At 43.9% G+C, this 23842-nt stretch overlaps 1 protein-coding gene and 1 long non-coding RNA gene across 7 annotated transcripts in view; one reads left to right on the top strand and one right to left on the bottom strand.

Moving 5' to 3' along the window:
• The window catches only part of PURA (purine rich element binding protein A), a 28728-nt gene extending 10358 nt beyond the window's left edge, over positions 1-18370 (bottom strand). For 5 of the 6 annotated variants that reach the window (XM_079983646.1, XM_079983645.1, XM_079983644.1 and 2 more), the window contains exon 1: positions 16072-17732. In XM_079983646.1, coding sequence (XP_079839772.1) covers positions 16464-17456 — 993 coding nt within the window. In that variant the 5' untranslated portion in view covers positions 17457-17732 and the 3' untranslated portion in view covers positions 16072-16463. Of the gene's footprint in view, positions 1-16071; positions 17733-18214 lie in introns of those variants that run through there. The other variant, XM_079983643.1, reaches the window with a different exon arrangement.
• Positions 18371-20283: 1913 nt separating this feature from the next.
• LOC307220080 lies at positions 20284-23353 on the top strand. The gene is made up of 2 exons (XR_013840695.1): positions 20284-22403; positions 22443-23353. It is a non-coding gene; the product is annotated as an uncharacterized lncRNA (long non-coding RNA).
• The last annotated feature ends 489 nt before the right edge of the window (positions 23354-23842 follow it).

The following is a 23842-nucleotide window of genomic DNA, read 5'->3' as shown; positions in this document are numbered from 1 at the left end:
CTATTCACGACTAAAACAGGGAACTATAAGCTTGATCACACAAACTATCACACATCATTGTAACATAAAGAGCAGTACTACAAAGTCAAAAGCTTAAGTGCCATGCAGATAAGATACAAGGCTTTACAACACACTTAGTAGCTGCCATGGACTGGCTGGATGCAAAGGAGTGGCAGGAGGCATCAGTTGGGGAACCCCCTGGAGAACCAAGCCTAGGAAATTAGCGGTGGGGTGACAATGAGTGGTCACAGGGAGAAGCAGCAGACTGGAAGGAGGCATCAGCTGCAGAAGAGGCGGCAGGCTTTAGTGAACAGGAAGAGGCTACGGCAGAGAGCAGTTTGCACTCTGAGGCTGAAGCAGAAGCCGGAGGGGAGGGTGGTCAAGAGACAAAGTTGAGACAGGCTGCTGAAGAATCCAGGGAGTCCCCCCCTCCTGCTGCAACCAGCTCCTCTCCTCCCTAGTCTCCTAGAACTCTCCTAGAACTCAATGAAATGGGCAGAGCAGAGGATGCTTGCGCACAGAAACCACCTGAGACAGTGTGGGAAAGACGAAGAAGAGGAGGAGTCCTACTGAGCACTGGGAAGGCTCACCTTCCATCCTCACAACGGCTTCATCAGAAAGAGTTTCTGAGAATGCTAGGCCCGAGCTGTGCTTCTTTCCTCGAATAATGAGTTAACTTCACTGGCAAGTTATTGCTTTGTTGAAGATCTACAGCCCTGACAGTAGTTGGCAAGACATGGATAATTGTCTTCCTTAGAGAAACACTACAGCAAATCTAATTTGCATGGAGGAAAACATAGAAAACTACAGCACACTCATCTAAGTTAGGAGGGAGGGAGGGAGGGAGGAGAAAGAGAGAGAGAGAGCGCAAACCATTCCCAGATCCTGTCCAGCCACAATGAACCCTGCTGCTGCCTTCCAGTGTTTCACTATTTCCATAAGGGCAGACACCAGAGCCTTATGTACTATTAAATAAATTCTGCACTATCTATTGACAGAAGAGCCGGCATCAGATCAGAGATTATATTTCTGAGATTTTACTCAAAATCTATATGATATCCTGAACTCAAAACAGACCCCTGGCTTCCCATCCTCTATAATGCATCTCTTTATCCCTATTCCAGAATGCAGGATGAAGTAGGAAAATGATAATAGGGGATGGCTGGGTGGGGGGCAGAAACCCGGCCCAGTGCTTCCAAACCTTTAGTATACATTCAGGAATGGGTTCCCCATGCTGCACAAAGCAAATCAGGAAAGGGTAAGGGTACCCATGGGACAACCTTTGACCCTCTAAAAATGTGAACTATTTGCTTCAATTGTTGTAACCAATTAATTTCACCAACACTAAAACTCCTTTGTCACAGGCACCTTTGCTGATTTGGCTAAACTTCAGTCAACAAGGCAAACAATAGGGGTGACAGGGGGGTACCCCTGCTTAGTGCCCTATGGGGATTTACACCAGGGAAGACAGGCCCATTCATTTGAATTGTTGCTGTTGTGATTGAATAGAGCTGTTGGATTGAACAGATACATTTATCGCCAAACCCCCTTGTCCATTCAATACGATCTAATACCTTAATGATATTCACTGAGAACAGTACTGCTGGGATTCTATATAACCACATTCAGCACCATTCTGATGGAGACTGCTATATTCTACCTAGGGATAAAACAAGTTTCATCAGGGGAAATATAGTCACTGATGAAAACATTCAGTCTGAGGACCATCACTGCTGATAGCAATTTGTCATCTTGGTTTATCAGTGCTATGGGATGGTAAAAGGCCACAAGGGCCACTGACTAGGCTTCAAGAGAACCACAATTTTAGATTGCTTACCCATGTCTGGTATGGTAGCCCACTCAAGAATCTTACTGAGCAGCTTGGTCAGCCATGAGGTCAGCTCAGCTCAGAAGGTCTCATAGAAGCCCCCCACTGAAACCATTCAAACCCAGGCAATTTCTGTTCTTTCATCATTTTACATCTTCATTGACTTCCATTTCTGTTATAGGCTGGTTCAAGAACTTTCTGTGCTCACCTGACAGAACTCTGAGGTGTACCCTCAACAAATAAGCATTTATGGATTTATGCATCTATGTATTTATGCACCTAAGCATTGTCCAAGGAGTAGAGGGCAGCACAGAATTTGATACCTCCTCTGTCTTAGCTTCACAACACACTTTTCCCTAATGCCTGTTACTAAGCTTCTGGGCTTTTTCTTCTTTAAGGCATGAGCCAGCAGTTTGAAGCATCTGTCTCCAAACTCTATTTACTTTACTTTTTGTTTTCATACTGCAAAAGCCATCACCCATTGTGCTTATTGTCTCATGACTTGAGGAGAGTTGGCATGAAGCTCCCATTAAGCTTGTGTGCAGCCCTGCCCCCAACCCAAGTAATCATTTCCTAAGATTTGCCCCCCCCCCCCAAGGCAGAGCTCCTGGGTGCTGTTGGCAGGAGACTGAAGCTGGCTGGTAATGGCACATTTCCAAAAAGAAGAACCAAAAGTTATTCTGCCTGGTCCTGATAAATGCCTACACCGTGAGCTACACGATGGTTCAAACTGCTATGTTAAAAACATAAACCTTACCTCTGCCATACTGACTGTGGGACTACATCACAACTTCTGCAACCCAGGGTATTATACAGACATTGCCAAGATGTTTCTGCAGCACCAGAGGCAGACGCTTATAATATATAAAAACCTTAGCCTTCTTTCAATTGCGTGCCAAAAACAAGTCGTGGCAATGCCAGCATTTGGGATCAGAGTGTCAGAAAGTTAATTAACCTTAAACTACAAAAGTTATCCCCTCACACCAGAGATCTATGGGCACAATACAAGTCCTCACTTCCACAGTCCCGTTCTCAGTTCATAACTGTGTCTGGAGTACTCTGGATTCTGCCTCAGTGCAAGGATTTGAGTACCACCTGATTTAGCTCTGTAATGCCAGCTGGTAGTTTCATGACACTAATCTTGGTTAAAAAAGAAAACAACACCAAACATATACACTAGTAATCTGACAAGTGCACCATGCTCATTCTTTTTTGCATACTGACTTAAACAGTTGTTTCTTGTGCACAATGCCATGAGTAGTAAATTAGCCCCACTCAAAAGCAAGCTGTTACAAACTTGGTCAAAACAGCCTTGATATTTCCCTACTATAGAAACTACACAGCCTACCATGTAACCAAGAATATCAACACAATTGATGGACATCCTGATTTGTCACCAGAAATTAGAATAAATGTAGTCTCATTTCCAAATTGATCCAACTGAAAGGAAGTCAGAGGAATCCATATGATCTTAGCACTAATGGAAGGCCAAGAAGGTGCTGGCAGCTTCTTTTCCTACTATATACAGTGGTGCCTCGCAAGACGAAAAGAATCCGTTCCGCGATTCTCTTCGTCTAGCGGTTTTTTCGTCTTGCGAAGCAAGCCCGTTGACGGCTTAGCGGATTAGCGCTATTAGCAGCTTTGCGGCTTTTAGCAGCTTTTAGCGGCTTATCAGCTTAGCGGATCAGCTGATAAGTGGCTTAGCAGCTTAGAAAAAGGGGGGGGGGAGTCGGAAAAACTCGCAAGACATTTCGTCTTGCGAAGCAAGCCCATAGGGAAATTCGTTTTGCGAAGCGCCTCCAAAATGGAAAACCCTTTCGTCTAGCGGGTTTTCCGTCTTGCGAGGCGTTCGTCTTGCGGGGCACCACTGTACATGGATGTCTAAAAAGGCCTGCTCTGTCCCACATCCTTCAAAGGCCATGTCTATGGTGAAGTTTTATTTCCTCGGAAATAATGGCTTATCTTTGAACTACTTGTTAGCATCTTCATAGCATTTATAGTGGAATTTGCATGTATCTTATTGTTTGCTTTTAAAAGCAATGCAAGCCGCCATCCCAAACATTTTCTTTTCTTTTCAAGGAAGCTCATCAGCTTCCCATTAAAGCACATTTTCCCTTCTCTGAGCATTTTCTCTTCTAGATTCTCTTCTTTTGCCAGCCTCGCAAGTTAAAGTAATGAATATACTGTACTTGGACAGGAAAAGTCTGCCTTTTAAGTTCTGATTCCATATACCTCCAGATACAAGATGATGGACACTTACAGAAACATTAGTAGTATGGGCAACCCCCCATTTATGGACGTTATGTTCCGAGGCACCATGCATATATGTGAAACTGTGTATATTTGAAACACCATTGGCAAAGCCTGAAGAAACCTCTAAACCTCTGGAAATCCTTGAAAACACCTTAAAAAAGCAGCAGCACTTACCAGACGTTAAATTCCGTCAAACTCCACCACAACTGCTCCCTCCAAACCTCCTTGCTCAAACTCCAACTCTGCACAGGTCTCAACAGTCGGTGCAAGGGTTTGTGGGACTGATAGGTACAGTTTTCACACCTTTCTCGACTCTTTTAGGAGCATTTTTTGCCATTTGGCACAATGCACGTATGCGCAGCCACACACATACTGAATGTGCATAAACAGGGGGGGGGGGGCTGCATTCTTGCTGTTCATCTAAACTTCCATGCACAATTGGACTTTTGAATTGGCACAATAACTTCCTCCTCTTAAATACCTGGGATCTAGTATTCAAAAATTTCACTGCTTCTTAGCACCATTACTAGGAAAAATAGGAAGTTATTTTCATAAAGCTCAGTGGGGTGGGGCTTACTTCCAAAAAACATAGGATGAGACTATAAAAATTATATTATCAGTGAAACACACCTATGAATAATTGTTTCATTCAAAACCTGACATTTAAGAAATATATGTTTTGGAACCTTGTAATTCACCAAACCACAGAAGAGGAACCTGCTGCAATATTCTTGAAATTTTTTACATAATCTAAGATTCCAAAAGGAGGGAAATTTAAACCATGTTTTTGGTGGGCATAGAAATGGTCAGAAAAATATGGGATTCCTGAACCTCAAAGCATTTAAAAACCAAGCAAAAAACTGCTCTTACTCCACCATTCTTGACTAATTTTTTCTCAAAGAGGTAGCTACTCCTTGATTTTGTAGTGATATACAAATTTTCTCAATTCTTTAAAGAACAGAATTTTCATACTTTGTATTGCTAAAGCTCATCAATCTAAGCACTATATAATATCATCAGAAATTGTATAACAGCAAAAGCAGACTTTGCCCAGAGTCTTGCAGTCTACAGACGTGATATGCTAAGTAACACACACAAACTGAAATATCCAACTACAGTGGCACCTCGGGTTATATACGCTTCAGGTTACAGACTCCGCTAACCCAGAAATAGTGCTTCAGGTTAAGAACTTTGCTTCAGGATAAGAACAGAAATCTTGCTCCGGCGGTGCAGCAGCAGCAGGAGGCCCCATTAGCTAAAGTGGTGCTTCAGGTTAAGAACAGTTTTAGGTTAAGAACGGACCTCCGGAACGAATTAAGTACTTAACCCAAGGTACCACTGTATTCTACAAGTTCCTATGCAATTCAGTTTGAAGCTTTTATGACCAGAGATTGTAGGACTTTTGCAGTTTGTAAACTTGGAAATATCGCCCCTAAAGCAGCAACTGACAAGAAAACAAAACTCCTTTTAAGAAGAGTTGCATAAAGCTATCAAGCCTAGGCTAAACTAACATATTAATACCTACTGACAAAATTATTTAGGGTCTGTGCCCCTGCTCTCTCTGCATGGCCATTCCCCCATAAACCTCTAAAAGCTTTCCCCTCCCACGCCATGCAACTAAGTTCACTTTTGCCTTCCCAAGCCCATTTCTGAAAGCACTTCTCTTGTTCCGCAGTCCTACAATGCACCTGTTTTCAGCTTCACCTCTACACTGCCCCTCCTTTTGTGTAACCCCCCCCCCTTGCACACAAACCACCCTCAAGGCCACCTCCTGCATCTTCCTCCTCTCACACATGGCAACTATGCAGTACCCTTTGCACATTCTACCCAACTATGAAGCTACCAAACCCCTCCTATTCCCCAGACCCTTTCATCTCCCTTTCTTCTTCAAGCCCATTCCATTTTTACCTTCACTCCCTTTTTTCTTCCACCCTCCTTACTTTTCTCAACACTCCCTTGCACACAAAGAACACCCATTTCCATCTATTGTGTCGCAGATAGCTCAGTTCTGCTCCCCCTAACATTGATCCTGCCCCCAATGTTAGTCTGACATGCCGCCACCTCTCCAGTTGTGCTCTCCTGCTCCCTTTGCACATACACAACACTTTCACCCTCATCTTTTTTCAGTTCTCTCTTGCACACAGACCTTTTTCACATTCATGCCTCCTCCTCTCTCCCAATTCTGCAGCTTCCTTTGCCTGCCCACCTCATGCTGATAAATGATCCTGTAAGATGAATAGAATCCTAAGAGCAAGGCTGTCAGTTAGCTTATTCAGTTAGAGCATGTTAAGTTCGGCTGATGGATGTTGTACATACAGGCGACTCCCCACTCACACTTGTTCTACTTGTGCTCAACTGCACATATGTGTGGTGCCAGGAAATGATTAGATAATTCAATTCAAAACCAGTAATGGCGGGAGAGAGCTGGAGAGTCCTCATGGCTTGCAAGTAGACCCAAAGAGAGTGTCAGTGGGGACGGAGGACACACTGAAGAGACTGGAGGTGCAGCAGGGCTTTGTGTAGGGGAGCAAAGCCTCCTTTGCTTTCCCACAATCCTCTAGCGTCCTGCTGGCCCCAGAGCTTCAATTCTAGATGTCAATATTTTTGGATACGGTATTTTTGGTATGGATTGGAGAGCGGCAGAGAGGGGGTTTAGAGAGTGCTCCCCACTTTACACAATTTCACTTATCTGTGCAGGAGCCCAGAACATAACCCCTGTGTAAGCGAGGAGTCGCCTGCATATGTGTTTGCTTGCTAATAAAATATCTTCTGAAGTACTACATAGACTCTGGTACTTCAGCCTGAAGACAGCACAGTGTACCAGGAGGTGAAATACAATGGTGGGAAGGTACCATGGAATGTTTGAGGGCTCCACATCCTTTATCTCTCTCACATGAGGCAGTTCAGGACTGGAAAAGGGAGAATTTTAAAACAGCCCTTGTTTTCTTTCTCCCTGTACTCAAAGAACAAGCAGAGGTTTGAATAAAGCAGGGGAGGAGGGAGACTGAGGGGTTGCTGTTGCTGTTTTAAATAAAAAGTTTAACAAGGAGAAAGAGTAGAGATAGGTACAACACAGGCGCTAACACCAAAAGTTAACATAACAGAGCCTTTCCAAACTCCCTTCTCACTGTACTCAGACCTTGTTGTAAACTGCCACTCTCAGCCTCACCAGTATCACCCCTGCCAAGCCCTGGCTGTCCCCCCCCCCCACCTTAGTTTTCCCTTCAGTGATGCAGAGCCCTCAGATATTGCATTGCATGAAAGGGACTTCACACAAGCTTCTGCCACTGTTTCCTCCATCCCTGCTTTACTCATACTTTCCCCTTGTCAGTGCCTCTCCATTCTTACTCCCATGCTGTGGCCACTGGTGTTGTGCAACATGCCTTCCCTTTTGCTCCTTCAAATCCAGGACTGTGACGTGGCACTGCAACCCTCCAATGAGGGCCATACAATGGCAGCCTTACATTTTTATGTATATAGGAAGAAGCATAATTTGATTTGCATTCAGCACACTATTTTAGAATGGACAGCGTTGGTCAATCGAAGGCAAATCCTTGAGTAAGTTCACCAGTATAAATATCCTCTGCATTCAGTACCTCTGGTGTCCAGCAAATACAAGAAGCTCCAAGAATCTCAAGCCACCTCTATAGGGAAATCAATGGTTGTTTGCCTGACTTACTAATCCGCAAAGTGGATTTTTGGGTGAAAATTGGGCAGAGTTATTGGTTTCTTAAGGAGCCTAGAACTATGAAAACAAAACTCAGATTTGAATATCCTCATGACCTGAGCCTAAAAATATGAACGTCTGAAATTCAAGATAGCCAAATTACAACCCAATCTACAACCCAGGTTAGGTTGACTATTTTTCTTGAAACATTTGTTCCAAATCATTACAGTAGTTACAATAAGACTAAATCAGCTTTAGTTATATAGCAGTTATTTATAAAGGCCCACGATAGTCTAAGCAAGGCCATTGATCCATCTGAACTCTATATAGTTCAGTTAACAGGGATACACATAAAATTATACTTTCACTTGATGCTTCCTTCTGCTATTTCCAAGTCTGACAAAAGAGCGATTTGCATATATGCTTGAAGTTACTTTATACCCTCCCTCAACAAGCTAATTATTCATATTCAAATTAAATATGGTACCAACACACAAGCTCACAGAAACAGATGCCATTAAGGATGTTTGTTACAAAAAACCCTTTGGGTTGTTAGAAAAATTGCAACTTTTCATCTACTTAAACAAAATTATAAATGCCATTGTTATAAAGTTTATCTCTCAAAGGAGGCTGTTTTGTGGGAGGAACTTAATGGAAAAAACGTGTGCTTCTAGCGTGAATGTTAAACAGCAACTTCTAATGAAAAAAAAAATATATGCCAAACTAATAAAGCAACATTTCAACGGCAAAACTATTTATTTAAAGCATTTATATGCTGCTTTTCCAGCATTCAGTAATATATAAGCAAACTTTATCTTTAAAAGAAGTTAAACAGAGCAGCTGGTTTTTTTTTTTAATTAGCAAAGAAACTCAGTCAGTTTTGCCAAATAAAAACTGAAACAAAGTTCCAACTTTTTCTGAAAGGATAAACACCCTCTAGAGCAGGGGAAGTCAACCTTTTATACCTACTGCCCACTAATGCATCTTTCTTGATGGTAAACTTTCCTTACCTCCCACCAGTGCTCAATGGAAGCTTCTGCCGTAGAACCCCCTACCGCCCACCTAGAATCCTGAAACACCCACTAGTGGGCGGTAGGGACCAGGTTGACAACCCCTGATCTAGAAGATCTAAACACGGGCAACTCTAGCAAAGAGCCTGGCATTTGCACAGGGCAGAGACTGATTTCCTGAGCAAAGACAGTGTGATAGTCTCTCTACAGGCCAAGGAAGTCTGAAGATACTTGGGTTGCCGGATGAGAAGGCCTATGAAAAATAAAGCACCAGCACTTTTCCGTGGGTCTGGAAGCAACCATAATCAGTACAATTGTCGCAGGACTAGTATAACATGTACCCATCTTCCAAATATTCACCAAGGGCTAAACAACAGCACTTTGCACAAGCTGCAGCTTCCATGCCATCGTCAAGGGCAGCTCCACATTCAATGTGTTTAAAATTAGCATCAAAGCTAACCACTACAGTTGTTATATGTGGAGAAATGAAAAGCCGTATGAGATATGGCATATGTGGTACACGTTACCAAAATATTTGATCCTACCTATCTTTTGATAGTAGGGACGCAGGTGGCGCTGTGGGTTAAAGCCTCAGCGCCTAGGACTTGCCGATCGAAAGGTCGGCGGTTCGAATCCCTGCGGCGGGGTGCGCTCCCGCTGCTCGGTCCCAGCGCCTGCCAACCTAGCAGTTCGAAAGCACCTCCGGGTGCAAGTAGATAAATAGGGACCGCTTACCAGCGGGAAGGTAAACGGCGTTTCCGTGTGCGGCTCTGGCTCGCCAGAGCAGCGATGTCACGCTGGCCACGTGACCCGGAAGTGTCTCCGGACAGCGCTGGCCCCTGGCCTCTTAAGTGAGATGGGCGCACAACCCCAGAGTCTGTCAAGACTGGCCCGTACGGGCAGGGGTACCTTTACCTTTATCTTTTGATAACAGAAGATACACTGGGAAGGAGCAAACTGGGAAGGGACACACATTTCTGTGGCCACTACTCAAGCCACACTTAAACTCCTTTAGACTTGTTTTCACAATGCAAAATAAAGGGGGAGATTCAACTAAGTTTAACTCGGGAGTAGACCCACTGAAATTAGTGGGCCTGCCATAGACATGTTCATGAATTACAATGGGTCTATCCTGAGCAAAACTTTGCTAAATACTACCCAAGGAACATAGTTACACTAAAAAGCCTCAATGTTTTGCAAAACTAACAGGGCAGTTTATTGAGTCAAAAACACAACAAAATGCATTCGTCTTCAAAAACTGAAATGAACAGATTCTGTCTGTTACCCGTAGTCAGGTAATCTACATATGGTTTAGCGCTGCACCTAAAGGGCAAGAATCAGCCGCACCCCCTTACAGCAAATATTAGTTTCAGTCTTTGCAAAATGGGATAAAACTTTGTATTGTAGAAGAGCACATACTGAAAAGTACTAGAAACTTTATGAACAACACTGGATTCTTGGGGGGCCATTTTAAAAACTCTTCAAAGGGTTTGCAAGACCTTCAAAGGGTTTGCAATACATCTGCATTTATTTTTAAAGGAATTATTCAGAGGTCACCTTTATACTGCCTCTTCAACACTTTAGAAGAATGACCAGGTAAGAGATGCTAACATTAAAACAAGCTTTAAAATTTGTAGAAGACAAATTCTTGTTTAAGAGGCCAAGGTTGCAGGCAGCTAAAATGACTGATGAACTTTGTAAAAGCAAGAAGGTAGAATTTGTAATATACAAAGCTTGCAGTCCTTTCAATGAAGCTCATGGCAAAGATCAGCATCTAAACCACATAACTAGGTCTAAATGGCTACAGGAATGCTCAACTTTATTGAACAGCAGCTCTCTGTGCTACATGGTGAACATCTTTAGAAACTGGCATGAGTTTCAGAGTAATTTGTGCCTTGGAATGGGTCTCAGGGTCTGCAGTTCACGGGGAAGAAAAGCCGAAGTCCCCATTGCCCAACATCTGGGCAGACCTCTAAACCAATAGCCCTCTGGATTCTCCAATCAAACTGTTTTAAGTTTGAAATCAAGGTATGCATGGGCCAAGCACATTCTTTTACTCATATGAAGCATATTTTACACATTGTATATATCAATGCCAGAATTTTTCACTTTCAGCCTTCATAATTTTAAGCCGGATAGACATGAATCGCTCCTCTGAACACAATGCCTGTTGCTAAGTAATTCACAACATGAAAATCAACACTTTGACAAGTGTTGTCTTTGATCAAGAATTCTTAAGTGATGGTTAAATCTTGATTAAAAATAAAGAATCAAATCTGTGTTTAACACTGCAATCCTATGTGTGCTTACTTGGAAACAAACCCCACTATGTTCAGTGCGTCTTACTCCTAGGCTAGTGTGCACAGAATAACAGCCTAGAAAAAGCTTTGAAGAAAAAAATGGTCAGCAATAAAAATTGGGACTCCAATTCATTGCTACTTGCCCAATTCAGGAAGGCCTCTATAGCATAGAGAAAAGGTTTGGAGAATCAGGAATGTGCTCACCTGTTCCTCATCTTACCACATACCAATTCCTTTCTCCATTTCCAGGTTTCTTCTAGCCACAGTTTGCTAGCGCTTCTAAATCAGGCTATGGTTTATGATAATCTTCAAACAAGGCTTTTAAGCAGGCATACAACCCGTACTATGAACATAATTATTTAGCCTTTTGAATAAGATTACATAGAATCTCTAACTAAAGGAAACCTGGAAATAGAGAAACTGGCACATGATAGGTAGGAGCACATGGGACACATATTCCCAATGCTTCAAACAACTGTTTGGATGTCTGGAATGGATGTCACAAACAGGCCACTGAATATTAACAAAGCAACTTGGACATTAAAAGCATTTCAATATGTACAGTTAATATTTCTCATTTATCTCCTGTTCTGTCATTTCAATGGCTGCAGTTTCTCAGGGCACATATAAAGCCTTGGGCATTAGTACATGCAATAAATGAAAAGTGAGTACAAGCAAAACAGATCCATTGCCTTTTTATTATTATTACAAATGTACTGACCAGTTGGCTTCAAAAAGATCTACCTATTTAGGCATGCCAGTACAAAGTAAAAAACTATTTAACAAATTAAATAAAAACTGCCAAAAATAGTATTTTAATGGAAAACAATTATAAAATACTGTGACCCCATTGTGAGTATTCCGACCATTGTTTGAATTATTTATTATTTCCAACCTATCAGAAGTAGGGTGTATATTTTTCCATGCAGAATAAGTAGGATTTGTTAGTGCCTTTTTAACAAAATGTAAATAGCAAACTACCAGCCATAATAATATATACATTCAGTAGTGCATATATATATTATATACTTTTAGTCTCTCTCTCTCTCTGTGTGAGTGTGTATTGTACACTATTAGTGAATATATATAGTAGTGCATACAAATCCCATTTGTTTGTTAGCCAACTACACTATACAACCGAATGCACAGCTTAAAAGGGACATGGCTGATCAAAGAAGTGATTTCAGTGCTGTTTTGAAAGCCAAATATGTAATTGTTTTCAAAAGAAGTTACTGGCCTACGACAGGCACCTCTAACCTTTCTTTGCTTCTTGATATGGTAGTTCTTTGTACAGTAAACAGATCTATTACATTTCACAAAGTTCTGAGAAGGTGGTTCTGTTTTGTAGTACTTCTCAAAGAGACCTACATGGCGCAAGCTGCAACTCCTGCAAGAATACTTTAAAAAGTGACACTGTCAAGTATTTTTCAGTTAAATGTTTACATTTTCACAAGTTTCCCACCACCAGTATGCAAGGCTTGCCTTTGAACTTGAAAATATTCTTACCTCAACCCTCAATCATTTGTTTAGTAAATGCTGGATTCCCTGCTCATTCCTTCTGGTAGTCAAATTCTATAATTTCTTCCCTATTCAATTATTTTATTTTTATTACTTTAGCTCCCCCTCTGGCTGAAAACTGCATTTTACAGCATAAAACAATAAAGAGGCATGAATCAACAGTGTCTAATTTTTAATGTGTTTATTTAATTTCTCAGACAGAGCAATTAAAAAAAAAAAACATGTGGACTCAAAGTAAGGACATTATTTGCCATGCTGTAATCACCTGAAAGGGAGGTCATGTTTTAAATGTTAAGTTACTTGACAGTGTCGCTTTAGCTTAGAAAGGAAAACAAAAACAGACTATGTTTGTATTGCAGTAGATTTCAAGTTTTCTTGCACTTCATATAAAGTAGCATTATGAGCTTGGATCTTTCCTACAAGACACTGAAAACATTAAGGAAAATAAGGCATGTTTTCCAAAGGTGGATTGCTTGGCACATTTGAGCATACTGTTTTTTGGAATACCAAATATGGTCAAATATACCTCTCTCTCTTTTTTTAACCCCCTGACCTTAAGACAAGGTCTTTTCACTGTTGCTCATTGTAAACAGTGAGCTGCACAACCATGGTAAAGAACTGAGCACCTCAACTGGATAAAGTGAAACCCAAAACAAGGTCATTTATAGTCAACATAACATATTATGACTATTAATCAAGTCAATGCACAATATCTACAGTGTGCATGTAAATCACAACGTTGAGACTTAGGACGCAGAATGCTGCTGAAACTGTGGTAATTAGCAGACCATACCAGGACAACTGCATAACCCACACATCAGCTTGACCTACTCAGATCAATGGTAAGATTCTCAAATGTGTGGGTCAAGTAGAGTTCCTTTTCATGCATTTTGATTCTCAGAAAAAGGAAATAGGCAAAATGCTGATTCTATTGATTCCAATGACTAAACCAATCTACATGTTGGCTGGAATCAGACAATAGGTTTTCAGAGAGTAAAAAGTGATTTGAGAGAGTCACTGTTTGTAATATGTATGCGCATTCCACTTTAGCCTCTTAGTTAAAGAGGTGCTTGTTTTGTTCTATGAACCTGCAAAACTAACCCTTTATCAGAGACAATAGTGGGATAAAATGGAATATAGTTTCATATCATGAGACAAAACACTTTCAGCTCTTCTGAAGACAATTGTTTATGTCCAGCCAAAAACTGAATAAGGATTTTGCTCTTTAACAAAGTTAATATTAATTCAAAGGGAATAAAGACACTTTGCTGTACACCGACCTACACAAGTTATTGCTAAAAAAATAAAAAAATCTGCCAATCTGCAGTATTGCAACTTTTAAAACTATAATGAATAGTAGAACCGAGACAACCAAATAGCAGAATCTAAGCAATTTAAAACTTTCCTAACTACCTGTAGCATGGAGAATGCAATTATTTCACCATACAAATGCAGTATTAAACTGCTCAAACTCTCCAATTAAAACAAAGAAGGCTTACCAGTCAATGTTTACATGCAGTCAAAAACCATTTCAGTTATCACATTACGCACCATGGAAGCTTATTTTTGCTATATGGAAAAGTGCACCTTAGAAAGTAATGGTATAAATTCCAGTGATTCTCAAAACAACAATTTCTAACCACTATAACATTATTGCACATTTGGTGCTCAATGGACACCAGTAGCAAAATTGTTAAACTGGAAATGGATGATACAACGGAAACAAAAAGGAATCTCCAAAAAGAGAATTATACTTTAATGAAAACAGAAAATACATTTCCTTTGAACAATCTCTTTGTCTTTCCTAGGCCCAACCTCTTACAATCAATGAGAAGCTTAGAAAGTCTCTTTCCTACTGGTAGCATCTTCAACATACAGCAGTTAAATCTAAATTGTTAAATTTGTCAGGGTGTTAAGAAAATGAATACACTCCAGATCTCAAGAATCACACAGATTCTTATATTGTTGACTGTTTCTACAGAATTCCAACTATTTTTCCTACTGTTTTAAGGCATCATTTATAACATATTCTTTTCACTTGCAATGATGATAGTCATGCAGCAGTTTAATGATAAAAATATATTAATATTTTACTATACAGCAGCAAGAAGTTAGTCAATTAAAAGCACACAAACATTTTAAAAGAAAAACCTGTAAAAGTATATTACTACAAACAATTGCAATTTGGAGAACACTACTTGACAGATTAGTGTTCTGACAGACTGTTTTCATACCCTACAGTTCTGATATAATCACACAAAGTACATACTTTTAACTGAAGGGTTGGGGAACTTGCACAGTTGGGGGAGGGGCAGGGCATCCTTACTACATGTATAAAGTATGTAGCCAGTAATAACTAGCACCACAGCTACATTAAAATTTCTTTTACAGCACACCAACTTGGCTTTCACTTTTAAAGGAAATTCAAAATCCATGGCTCAGTAGGATTACTCTATAATCATGTTGCATTGACTTCCATGACAGGCCTATATAAATTAGATAGCACTAGCACAAAACAGGAGTTTCAATTCAGACTTAAACAAGTTAAAGGGATAGTGCTAGTGGCCACACACAGGAAAAGAAACAAAAAACCTTCACCGCCTGTTATTCAAAAACAGGTTTACTGGAAATTGCTGCACGTGAAGTACTTTAAGTACACATCATAAAAAAAATATATTATGAACAATACAAGTACATCTCATATACACAATAAGGACAATATACCTACTTAGTTGTAAACCAAATAGGTGCAGAAAAATATGGGAGATCATCTCTCTCTCTCTCTCTCTCTTTCTCTTTTTAACTATTTGAATAACTTTGGTTCAAACCATAAAAATCACAAGTTAGCAAATTTCATTTAAATGCCTTTTTAATAATTTTTCTTCATGTTCACAGAAGTTTCACTGACCATTTTATATGTTTAAGGTCCAGATGCAATGCATATTGTATAAAAGAGAGCACTTATTGTTTACCTTGCATGAATTAAACCTACGTACCTTTTAACTCTACAGACTTCTGCATAACATTTAGACAAAGCTCAGACACACAGCATGCCTAGCCCTCATATATATATACACATCTCTAATCACAGGTATATAGGGTGTCAAATATACTATAATAACCTTCATGTAAGGTTTTGAAATTTGGTAACAAAATGAGAAAAACTAAAAATATTATTTTACGTGTTCTAAAATATCTCTTTTTGTGCTAAAGTCAAATGTTAGCTCAACATGAAAAGGACATTTTCTCTTTTTAATATAATTCAGCAATATTTTAATCTTGACCATTTTTGCAAACACTTTTTTTTTAATAATAATAATAATAGCTTAAACGTGTACAAAAGTTCTTGGTTAATTAGGGAAATAAACACTCAGTTCTTTATATTTTTAATCAAGTAGGAAACACAGTTCATCATATATAATGTTATTACTTTTTTTGTAATTTTTTTGTTTTTTTGTTTTGTTTTTTTTTGTTTTGTTTTTAGCAGCTGCTTACTGTTTTATACGATGGGCAAGAGTGGAAGGAACAATCCAGCGATGGGGTGGAGAGAAAGAAGTTGCTTGCTCGGCTGTCAGTTTTGGTGGTGGGTGGGTGGTCGGTGGTGCTCCCCTTGGAGTTAGAACAACAGGTATATTTAACTGCATGTATTATTTTCAGTGTGTGGATGTCGGTTTTCTCTCTCTCGCTCGCTTACAGTATAAGGTATCTCTCTCTCTGTGTGGCGATGTTGTTGTTTGTTGTTGTCGTCGTCATTATTATTATTATTATTACGAGTGTCTCTGTGCAGCAGGGCAGGGAGGAGGCAGCCAAGTGGGGAGGAGGAGGAAGGCAGTGGGGAGGAGGAGGAGGAGGAGGAGAAGGAGGAAGGAGGCAAGGAGGGATGGAGATCAATCCTCCTCCGGCTCCTCGGCCTGCAGCAAGGCTCCCGGCGGGCCGGCGGCGGCGGCGGCGAGGCTGCTGCTGCTGCTGCCCCCCTCGGCCTCGGGCGGCTGCTCGGCTCCCCCGGAGGAGGGCGAGGAGGCCGCGGCGGTGGCGGAGGCGGAGGCGGCTGCGGCGGCCGCCCGCTTGTCCCTCTGCTTCTCCTGGATCTTCTTCATCTCGTCCGAGTACTTGCAGAAGGTGTGCCCGAACTTGGCCCACACCTTGTAGGGGACGGTGATGGAGTTGCGGTAGGTGGGCTTGACCTCGCTCACCCGCATGAAGACGCCGTACTTGTTGGAGCCCACGTCGAAGAAGAAGCGCTTGTTGTCCACCGTCAAGGAGGTGCCCTCGGGCAGCTCGGCCGGCTCCTCCTCCACGCCGTAGTCGTCGATCAGCTTGGCCAGGGCGTCGCGGAACTCGATCAGCCCCTGCGCCGGCAGCGCGATGGTCTGCCCCTGCGTGGAGCCCAGGCCCGGCCCGCGGTTGACCGTCTGCCGGATGCGCAGGAACCGCCCGCGCTGGTTCTCCTTCAGATCCATGTAGTACTTGCGGTTCTCGCGCACCAGGAACTCGCTCTTGAGGGCCCTCCGCGGCTCGTCCGCGGCCTGCGCCAGCTCCGGCGGCTGGCTGGGGCCCAGCTGCGCGTAGTGCTCGATGAAGTCGCCCAGGTAGTCGCGGAACTCCACGGCCACCGACATGGAGAGCGTCAGGCGGCTCTTGCTGCCCCCGGCGCCCACCTCCGCGATCTTCAGGAAGCGGCCCTTGGCGTTCTGCTTCACGTCCAGGTAGAAGCGCTTGTTCTGGATGTCCACCCGCTTGGAGGCCAGCTCCTGCGTCTCGTGCTGAAGGCCCACGCCGCCGCCGCCGGGCCCGCCACCGCCACCGCCGCCCGGGCCCGGAGCCCCGCCGCCGCCGCCGCCGCCGCCACCCTGCTCGCTGCCGCTGTCTCTGTCCGCCATGATGCTGCCGCCGGGCCTCCCGAAGCCCGCCTGCGCCCCCCGGCCGCCGCCTCCTCCGCCGCCGCCGCCTCCTCCGCCTCCCGCCGCCGCTACTGCTCCTGCTGCCGCCGCCGCCGCCGCCGCCGCTCCAACCCCCTCCGCAGCCGCCACCACCACCAGCAGCAGCAGCAGCAGCCAGCCGCTCTCGCGAGATCTGTGGAGGAGACAGAAAGAGAGAGAGCGGCTAACATGGCAGAGAGAGAGAGAGAGAGAGAGGCGCGCGACTGTGTACAGTAGCCGGGAAGGGAGGGAGGGAGGGAGAGAGTGAGGCGGGGGGGCGGGGGGGCAGGGAGGGAGGGAGGGGGGGAGGCGGCGAAGGAGCCCCAGGATGTGAGGCGGCCGCCGCCGCCGCCGCCGGCAGCGCCCCGCCGCCCGGGCCGGGCGAGGGCACAGAGGAACAGCTCGCTTTAGTGGCGCTCAGGCCCCACCCACCTGCCCCTCGCGCCCGAGGCTGCTGCTCCTTCCAGCCCCTCAGAGGGACCCGCGCGGATCCTCACGCCGCCGCCGCCGCCGCCGCCCGTCAGAGGGAGGGATAGACAGACGGAGCGGCTGCCAAGCCCCGTCCCCCCCCCCCTTTTCTGTCACTCGCCACCTCGCGCGCGCACTCGCGCCGACCGGCGAGGCCCCCCCCCCCCGCCCTTCTCTCTCTCTCTTTTCCACCCCATTAAAAAAGGCTGAGAGGGCGGCGCAGACACGCGCCGAAATAGCCCCGAACTGACCGGCGTCCGCGGAGCTCCCGCCGTTTCCCCTCAGGCGGCGCCTCTCACGCGCTTCTCCACATTTCTCCTCAGCCGCTCTTTCCCTCCGCGCACCTCACGCGCGGGACCGGGACAGAGGGCTCGCGAGGGCCTCCCTCACTGACAGGAGTAGCAATAACAGTAATAATAATAAGAAGGAGGAGGAGGAGGAAAAAACGGGCCGGGAGGGCGGGAGATCCTTCATGAGAATGGCCTCCGACTCGGGTTGGAGGATGCCGACGTGCCTCATCAGTGTCCGCGGCCGGCGAAGAGGAAGGAGGAGTCTCTTCCATCTTTCCACAATAAATATGCTATAGAGTCGATGCCACACAACTTTTTTGGGCGCGAGGCTGGCGGGCCGTTTCGGGATTTCGCTATGCCTGAGGTAGAGCGGCGGGAATTCCCGCCCGCCCGCCTCAAAGGTCCTCTCCGGACAGCGGCAGCTGACCCCTCCGGGGTCCCCGCGTCCCCCGTCCCCCCCCCTCAGAAAGGGCGACCCCGGCTCCGCCAGGGCCTTGCTGACGGGGAGGCAGGCCGCGCAGGGAGGAGGAGGTCAGCTCTGGATCCCACGCAAGAGCTTGGGATTGCGCAGCCGCAGCCCTCCTGACAGCCATGGCGGGAAAAGGGAGCTGTTGTGTGGCCAGGCCTGCCCCTGCCAGGCGGGAAGAGGCAAGATTCAGGACTTGGCAAACTCCTCTTAGGTTGCTCCTGCCCGGCCCACGTTGGCAGGACCAACCCGCCACCCCTTCGCTTGCTTGCACTGGGGCAGGATGGCATAGAAGTCAGAAGAGCGTTATAAACGTATGCATTATTCCCGCAAATTCAGTGGGACGGTGTGCCTGCAAGGGCCTCCTTTTAACTGGAGGAACCGCTCGGCGTTGCGATGAGCGTGGCTGGAGACCGAGCAGCTCCCGTTTCCCCTTTCTCAGCGGGGCTGGTTCCGCGGGCATCTATCGCCGCGCCGTATTTCTGCAGAACCGGCGAAAAACAGGCCTGGCTGCGACGGGGGGACGAGAGTCTCCATTTGGAACAGAAGCGGACAGAATCCCCGGGGCCGCCGCTCCCTCTGCCTTTCCAGGCCTTGCTTCCGAAGGCTTCAGTGCTAGGCCTTCCCCGCAGACCCGAGGAACTGCAGATCTTGGGGTGCAAACTGCAGGCGCGGAAAGGACCAAGCAATAGCGGAGGACTCTGGATACCCGGGAGCTGCAAGGCGCGCATTTTACGCACCGGCTGCACTGATGGAGTGCGCACGCGGGGAGGGAATGAGCTGCCCATTAGGGGAGCCCTTGTCCCACATACAGTGGTACCTCGGGTTAAGTACTTAATTTGTTCCGGAGGTCCGTACTTAACCTGAAACTGTTCTTAACCTGAAGCACCACTTTAGCTAATGGGACCTCCTGCTGCCGCCGCGCCGCCAGAGCACGATTTCTGTTCTTATCCTGAAGCAAAGTTCTTAACCTGAAGCACTATTTCTGACTTAGCGGAGTCTGTAACCTGAAGCGTCTGTAACCCGAGATACCACTGTACTGCCCCTCGGTAGCCCCCCTTCTTCTGCCACCCGTTTTGCGGATCCTTGGCTGCGCGAAGTTCCTTCCCTCGCACCGGATTCCCTGGCCGAGAGCCGCACGTGGCTCCCCGGGCTTTCCCTTTCCTCCTTAGCCGAGGGACCAGGCGAGCGACGGGGGGTGGCGGCTCCCCTTCGGCTTTCGTTTGCTCCTGCAAGCAGGACTTGGGGAGCGAGAGGTTTGCAGCAGCCCGGCTGGGAAGCTGCTTTCTGGCCGGCGAGGCAGCTAGCTGCCCGGAGGGCTTAGTCCCGCGGGCAGTGGCGTAGCGTGGGGGGGGTGCGGGGGGGGGCCCGGCAGCACCGGGCGCAACATCTGGGGGTTAGGGATAGGGTTAGGGGGCGCAAATCCACGGGTTAGGGGGCGCAAATTACTTGCCTTGCCCCGGGTGCTGACAACCCACGCTACGCCACTGCCCGCGGGCTGAAAGCGGCGGCGGCGACGGGGCAACTCAGCCTCCAGGGCGAGCTGGCTGCGCCTCCCCCCCCGCTTTCCTCGGCCACGTGTCAAAGCATCCTCAAGTGCAGCCCCGTCCCCGACCCCAAGCAAAGAATCCCCAACGATTCACTCGGGCAGAAAGGCTGAGGAGGGGGCGGGAGAGAGGCAGCCTTGGGCTCCACCCGGTTTTGCTCAAGCCAAATGGGAGGAACTGGAAGAGAAGCGCATCTATTCGCACCTGCAACCTTCCGAGTCCTCGGTCCTTTCACTTTCCATACGCGCAACGCGCAAGTGTAGCTTGTCATTCTGCCCGCATTTATTTTTTTAACCCGACGGGTTATTAGACGACCAGTTTGAGATGAGACGCAGTTGTCATGCCGCTGCCCACCTACTTGAGAAGCATGGTAAAAACCTTGCCGATAGAAGAAGATATGCCTGCGTGTTGCGGGAGGGAAATTACTGGAAGGAAACGTAGTCCAGGTTTGGAATCCCAAAGTCCCCCTTCATTGTAAGAGCAAAACATTAAAGAAGATTTTATGGCCAAAACAGCAGCAGTTCATTGCTGATTTTTAAACAAAGTAGGTGAACCAAAATGAAATAATTAGGGTTTGCATTTCACATCAAATATGTGACAACAACTACGGCTATTTTAGTGTGTGTATATCTTTGTAGATGATTTTAAATCTGGTTAGTTCATACAGCTAACATTCCATTTTAATTTCTAAGTAATATTTTCTACCCATACAGTTCTATTTTAATAGCTTTGATTGTAACTTCTTTATTTTTCATAAAATAAATCCCAGGCTCTGAGAAATACAGTTGACAACTAAAAATAAAGTGAATGTAAAAATTGTTGTCTACTCTTGGGGGGGGGGGAACATAATAGATTTCCAGATAAAAGTGTGTGTGTTTATTAAACTCATTAAAAATAATCCTTACATGTGTATAAATAATGCAGCTCTCTATACATTTAGTTTGCTAAAGCTGCTTAAAATAGATTTTCAAGGCTTTTAGCACATAACAGCAATTGTAAAACCTCCCCCTAGATTTTTTTATTGAAGCTTTACTGAAATTTCAGTGTAGAAATATTCCATTATATAACTAAAGCTAACATACATCTGCTACTTATGAATATTCTATTATAATACACTTAAAAACTAGCAAGTCTATCAACTCCTACACTTGCTGTGGAAGCAGGTGTTCAGATTTCACACTCATTTTAATCAAATTAGAAGCAGTTTATCTTTTGATTTTTGCTAAGTTTGCAAAACAATGAATTCAATGAGACTTCTGAGTAAGAATGACATAGTTAATTTATTAATCTAATTACAAAATTTAATGCTATACAACTAGATCTTTAAAAAGTAGGATGGAGAAAGGAAAGCACATACAAACAGGGATTCAGATGTATTTATTTATCAAATAAGGTATATACATTTTTTAAAAAACTTTTTAGTTGCCTCATTTAAAAGCATCATAATTATGGCATGCAAGTTGGCATTTAGTGTGAGTTCAAAAATAATGAAGAAAAATAAAATTCTTTAAAACTTCCACAAGACTATGACTGCATATGACTCAACAAGAAAACAAAGTAAAGATTTGCTCACTTTTAAGTAAACAGGGGAAACGACCAGCATAAAACTCTGCATGGAATAAAACAACAAATGTTAAGCAACATATTCATTTTTTTTAAAGAGCTCACAGTTACTTTTGAAGGTTCAATAAAAATTAAATTTCTCAAAGGAACTTTTCCCCAGATCAACCAGTGTGCAAATGAGGAAGAAATACAAGGAGAATAAAGGGGCTCAAAACACACTGACATCCAAAGGCTTAGGAAGTGATAAATTTAAAACAAGAAACAGCCAATCAAAACCTTTTCATCACTACTAATAAAAAGTTAACAATTGTTGAAAATATTGTGTACGTGTACACTGTCAGCTTTGTTGAAACAAAATACTTGAGGAAAACAGGAAATAAAAGGGTACAAATAATTTAAAAATTATTGGCTTTGAAAGGTTGATTATATCAAAATTTTAGTTTGACGCACATCTATTGTCATTTATATGAAATTTTAAAGAAAAAAGTGTATTTATATTATCTGTAAAAATGATTTAAAACTGATCTTTCACAACATGTGAAATAGTTATTTAGCAAGAGTTTGAACCCCTTAGGCTACATTTTCTCAATGTAAAAAGATTTTAGTCCCTTAGGCTACAATTTCTCAAGTATGTAAAAGGATTTGAGTTCCCTGAGTTGGGACTACTGAATTTTGAATCCCTCAGTTTCACTAAAGTCACCAGCTTCTCTAAGATGTCTGACATCCTTACAGATCTTGTAGATCTTTAAAGAAACAAATTAACCCACAAAAAACTTAAGTTTAAAACATAAAGACCCACAAATAAACCAGAGGAATGAAAAAGGTTTTCTAATCATTATTATAACAATAGCTTCAGGTACTGTAATTATATCTTATCTTACTATTTACTAATTATGGGCCACTATTCTTGCAATAAAGAAACTACAAAAATATTTTATATCAAGCAGAGGAAATAAAGGTTGGTTTTCTGCAACTATGTTTAAATTTGATCCATGTAGTGTGACACTAAGCAAATTTGCTGAAGTTTCAGTGTATTAATTGGAACTGATATGAATATGCATGCTTAGAATCACAGTGCTAGCAGAAGTGTATTTTTGCCCATCACTATTGCTTTTATCACACTCAGCCTGAAAAACTTCATTTGCTATTAATATAATCTTATAGATGTATTAATGAATGCACTACAGAAAACAATTGCAGATCTGCTAGGGAAAAAACCCAGTACACTTCAGTACTGTACTTTATTTTGATAACTTGTGTTTTAGTTCAGTAATGGTCAAGTTTGAATGTTTACAGCTTCAGCCTATAGTATATTTAAACAACTGTCAGCTAGCACAACTTTTCACAAAATAAATGAAACTATTAAATAGCAGGTGAAATCATACTGACGCGTTGAAGTAAAGAATTTTCCATCCCCAGTACCTATGAAACTCTCCCCTTTCCCAACATTTAAGGCAACAGCTTTTATCCCTTTGCAAACCACTAGAAAATTACTGGGGGGTCTTGGGCTTAATAATGGGTTTTTTTTAATTTGTTGTTCTACAAAACACATTTTAATGAGTATATGCAACTATGTAATGCAACCATGGTCATAATCACGATTACACAACCCTAGCCCTCTGATCCCAGCTATCAGAGGGGAAGAAATGAATGAACTGTCAAGGCTAAGTACAGATATTCTGGACTGTTCTGTAACCTGTCTGAGGACCAGCAAAATGGAGCTTGTCAACCATCAGTGGTCCACAGACCTCACCCTGAAAATCTCTTAAGTAGCTCTTGCCTTTCTCCCCCCTTTTACCTTAAATCTTAAAGAATCAAATATGTTTAATTCAGAAAAGTTGTAGAAAGCCCATGTTTCCCACAGCTGGAAAATTTCTTACATAAGGAACTAAAACTGAGAAATTGGGAAGGGGTCAGCACCTCCAGGTTAGTCAGGGAGATACTTCTTGCCTGAAGCGCTGGTGAGCTGCTGTCAATCAGCACAGACAATACGCAGTTAGATGGACCAGTGGT

This window comes from Podarcis cretensis, assembly GCF_951804945.1.
Source record: "Podarcis cretensis genome assembly, chromosome: 7".
NCBI lineage: Eukaryota > Metazoa > Chordata > Lepidosauria > Squamata > Lacertidae > Podarcis > Podarcis cretensis.
This window is presented reverse-complemented; position numbering and strand designations above follow the sequence as displayed.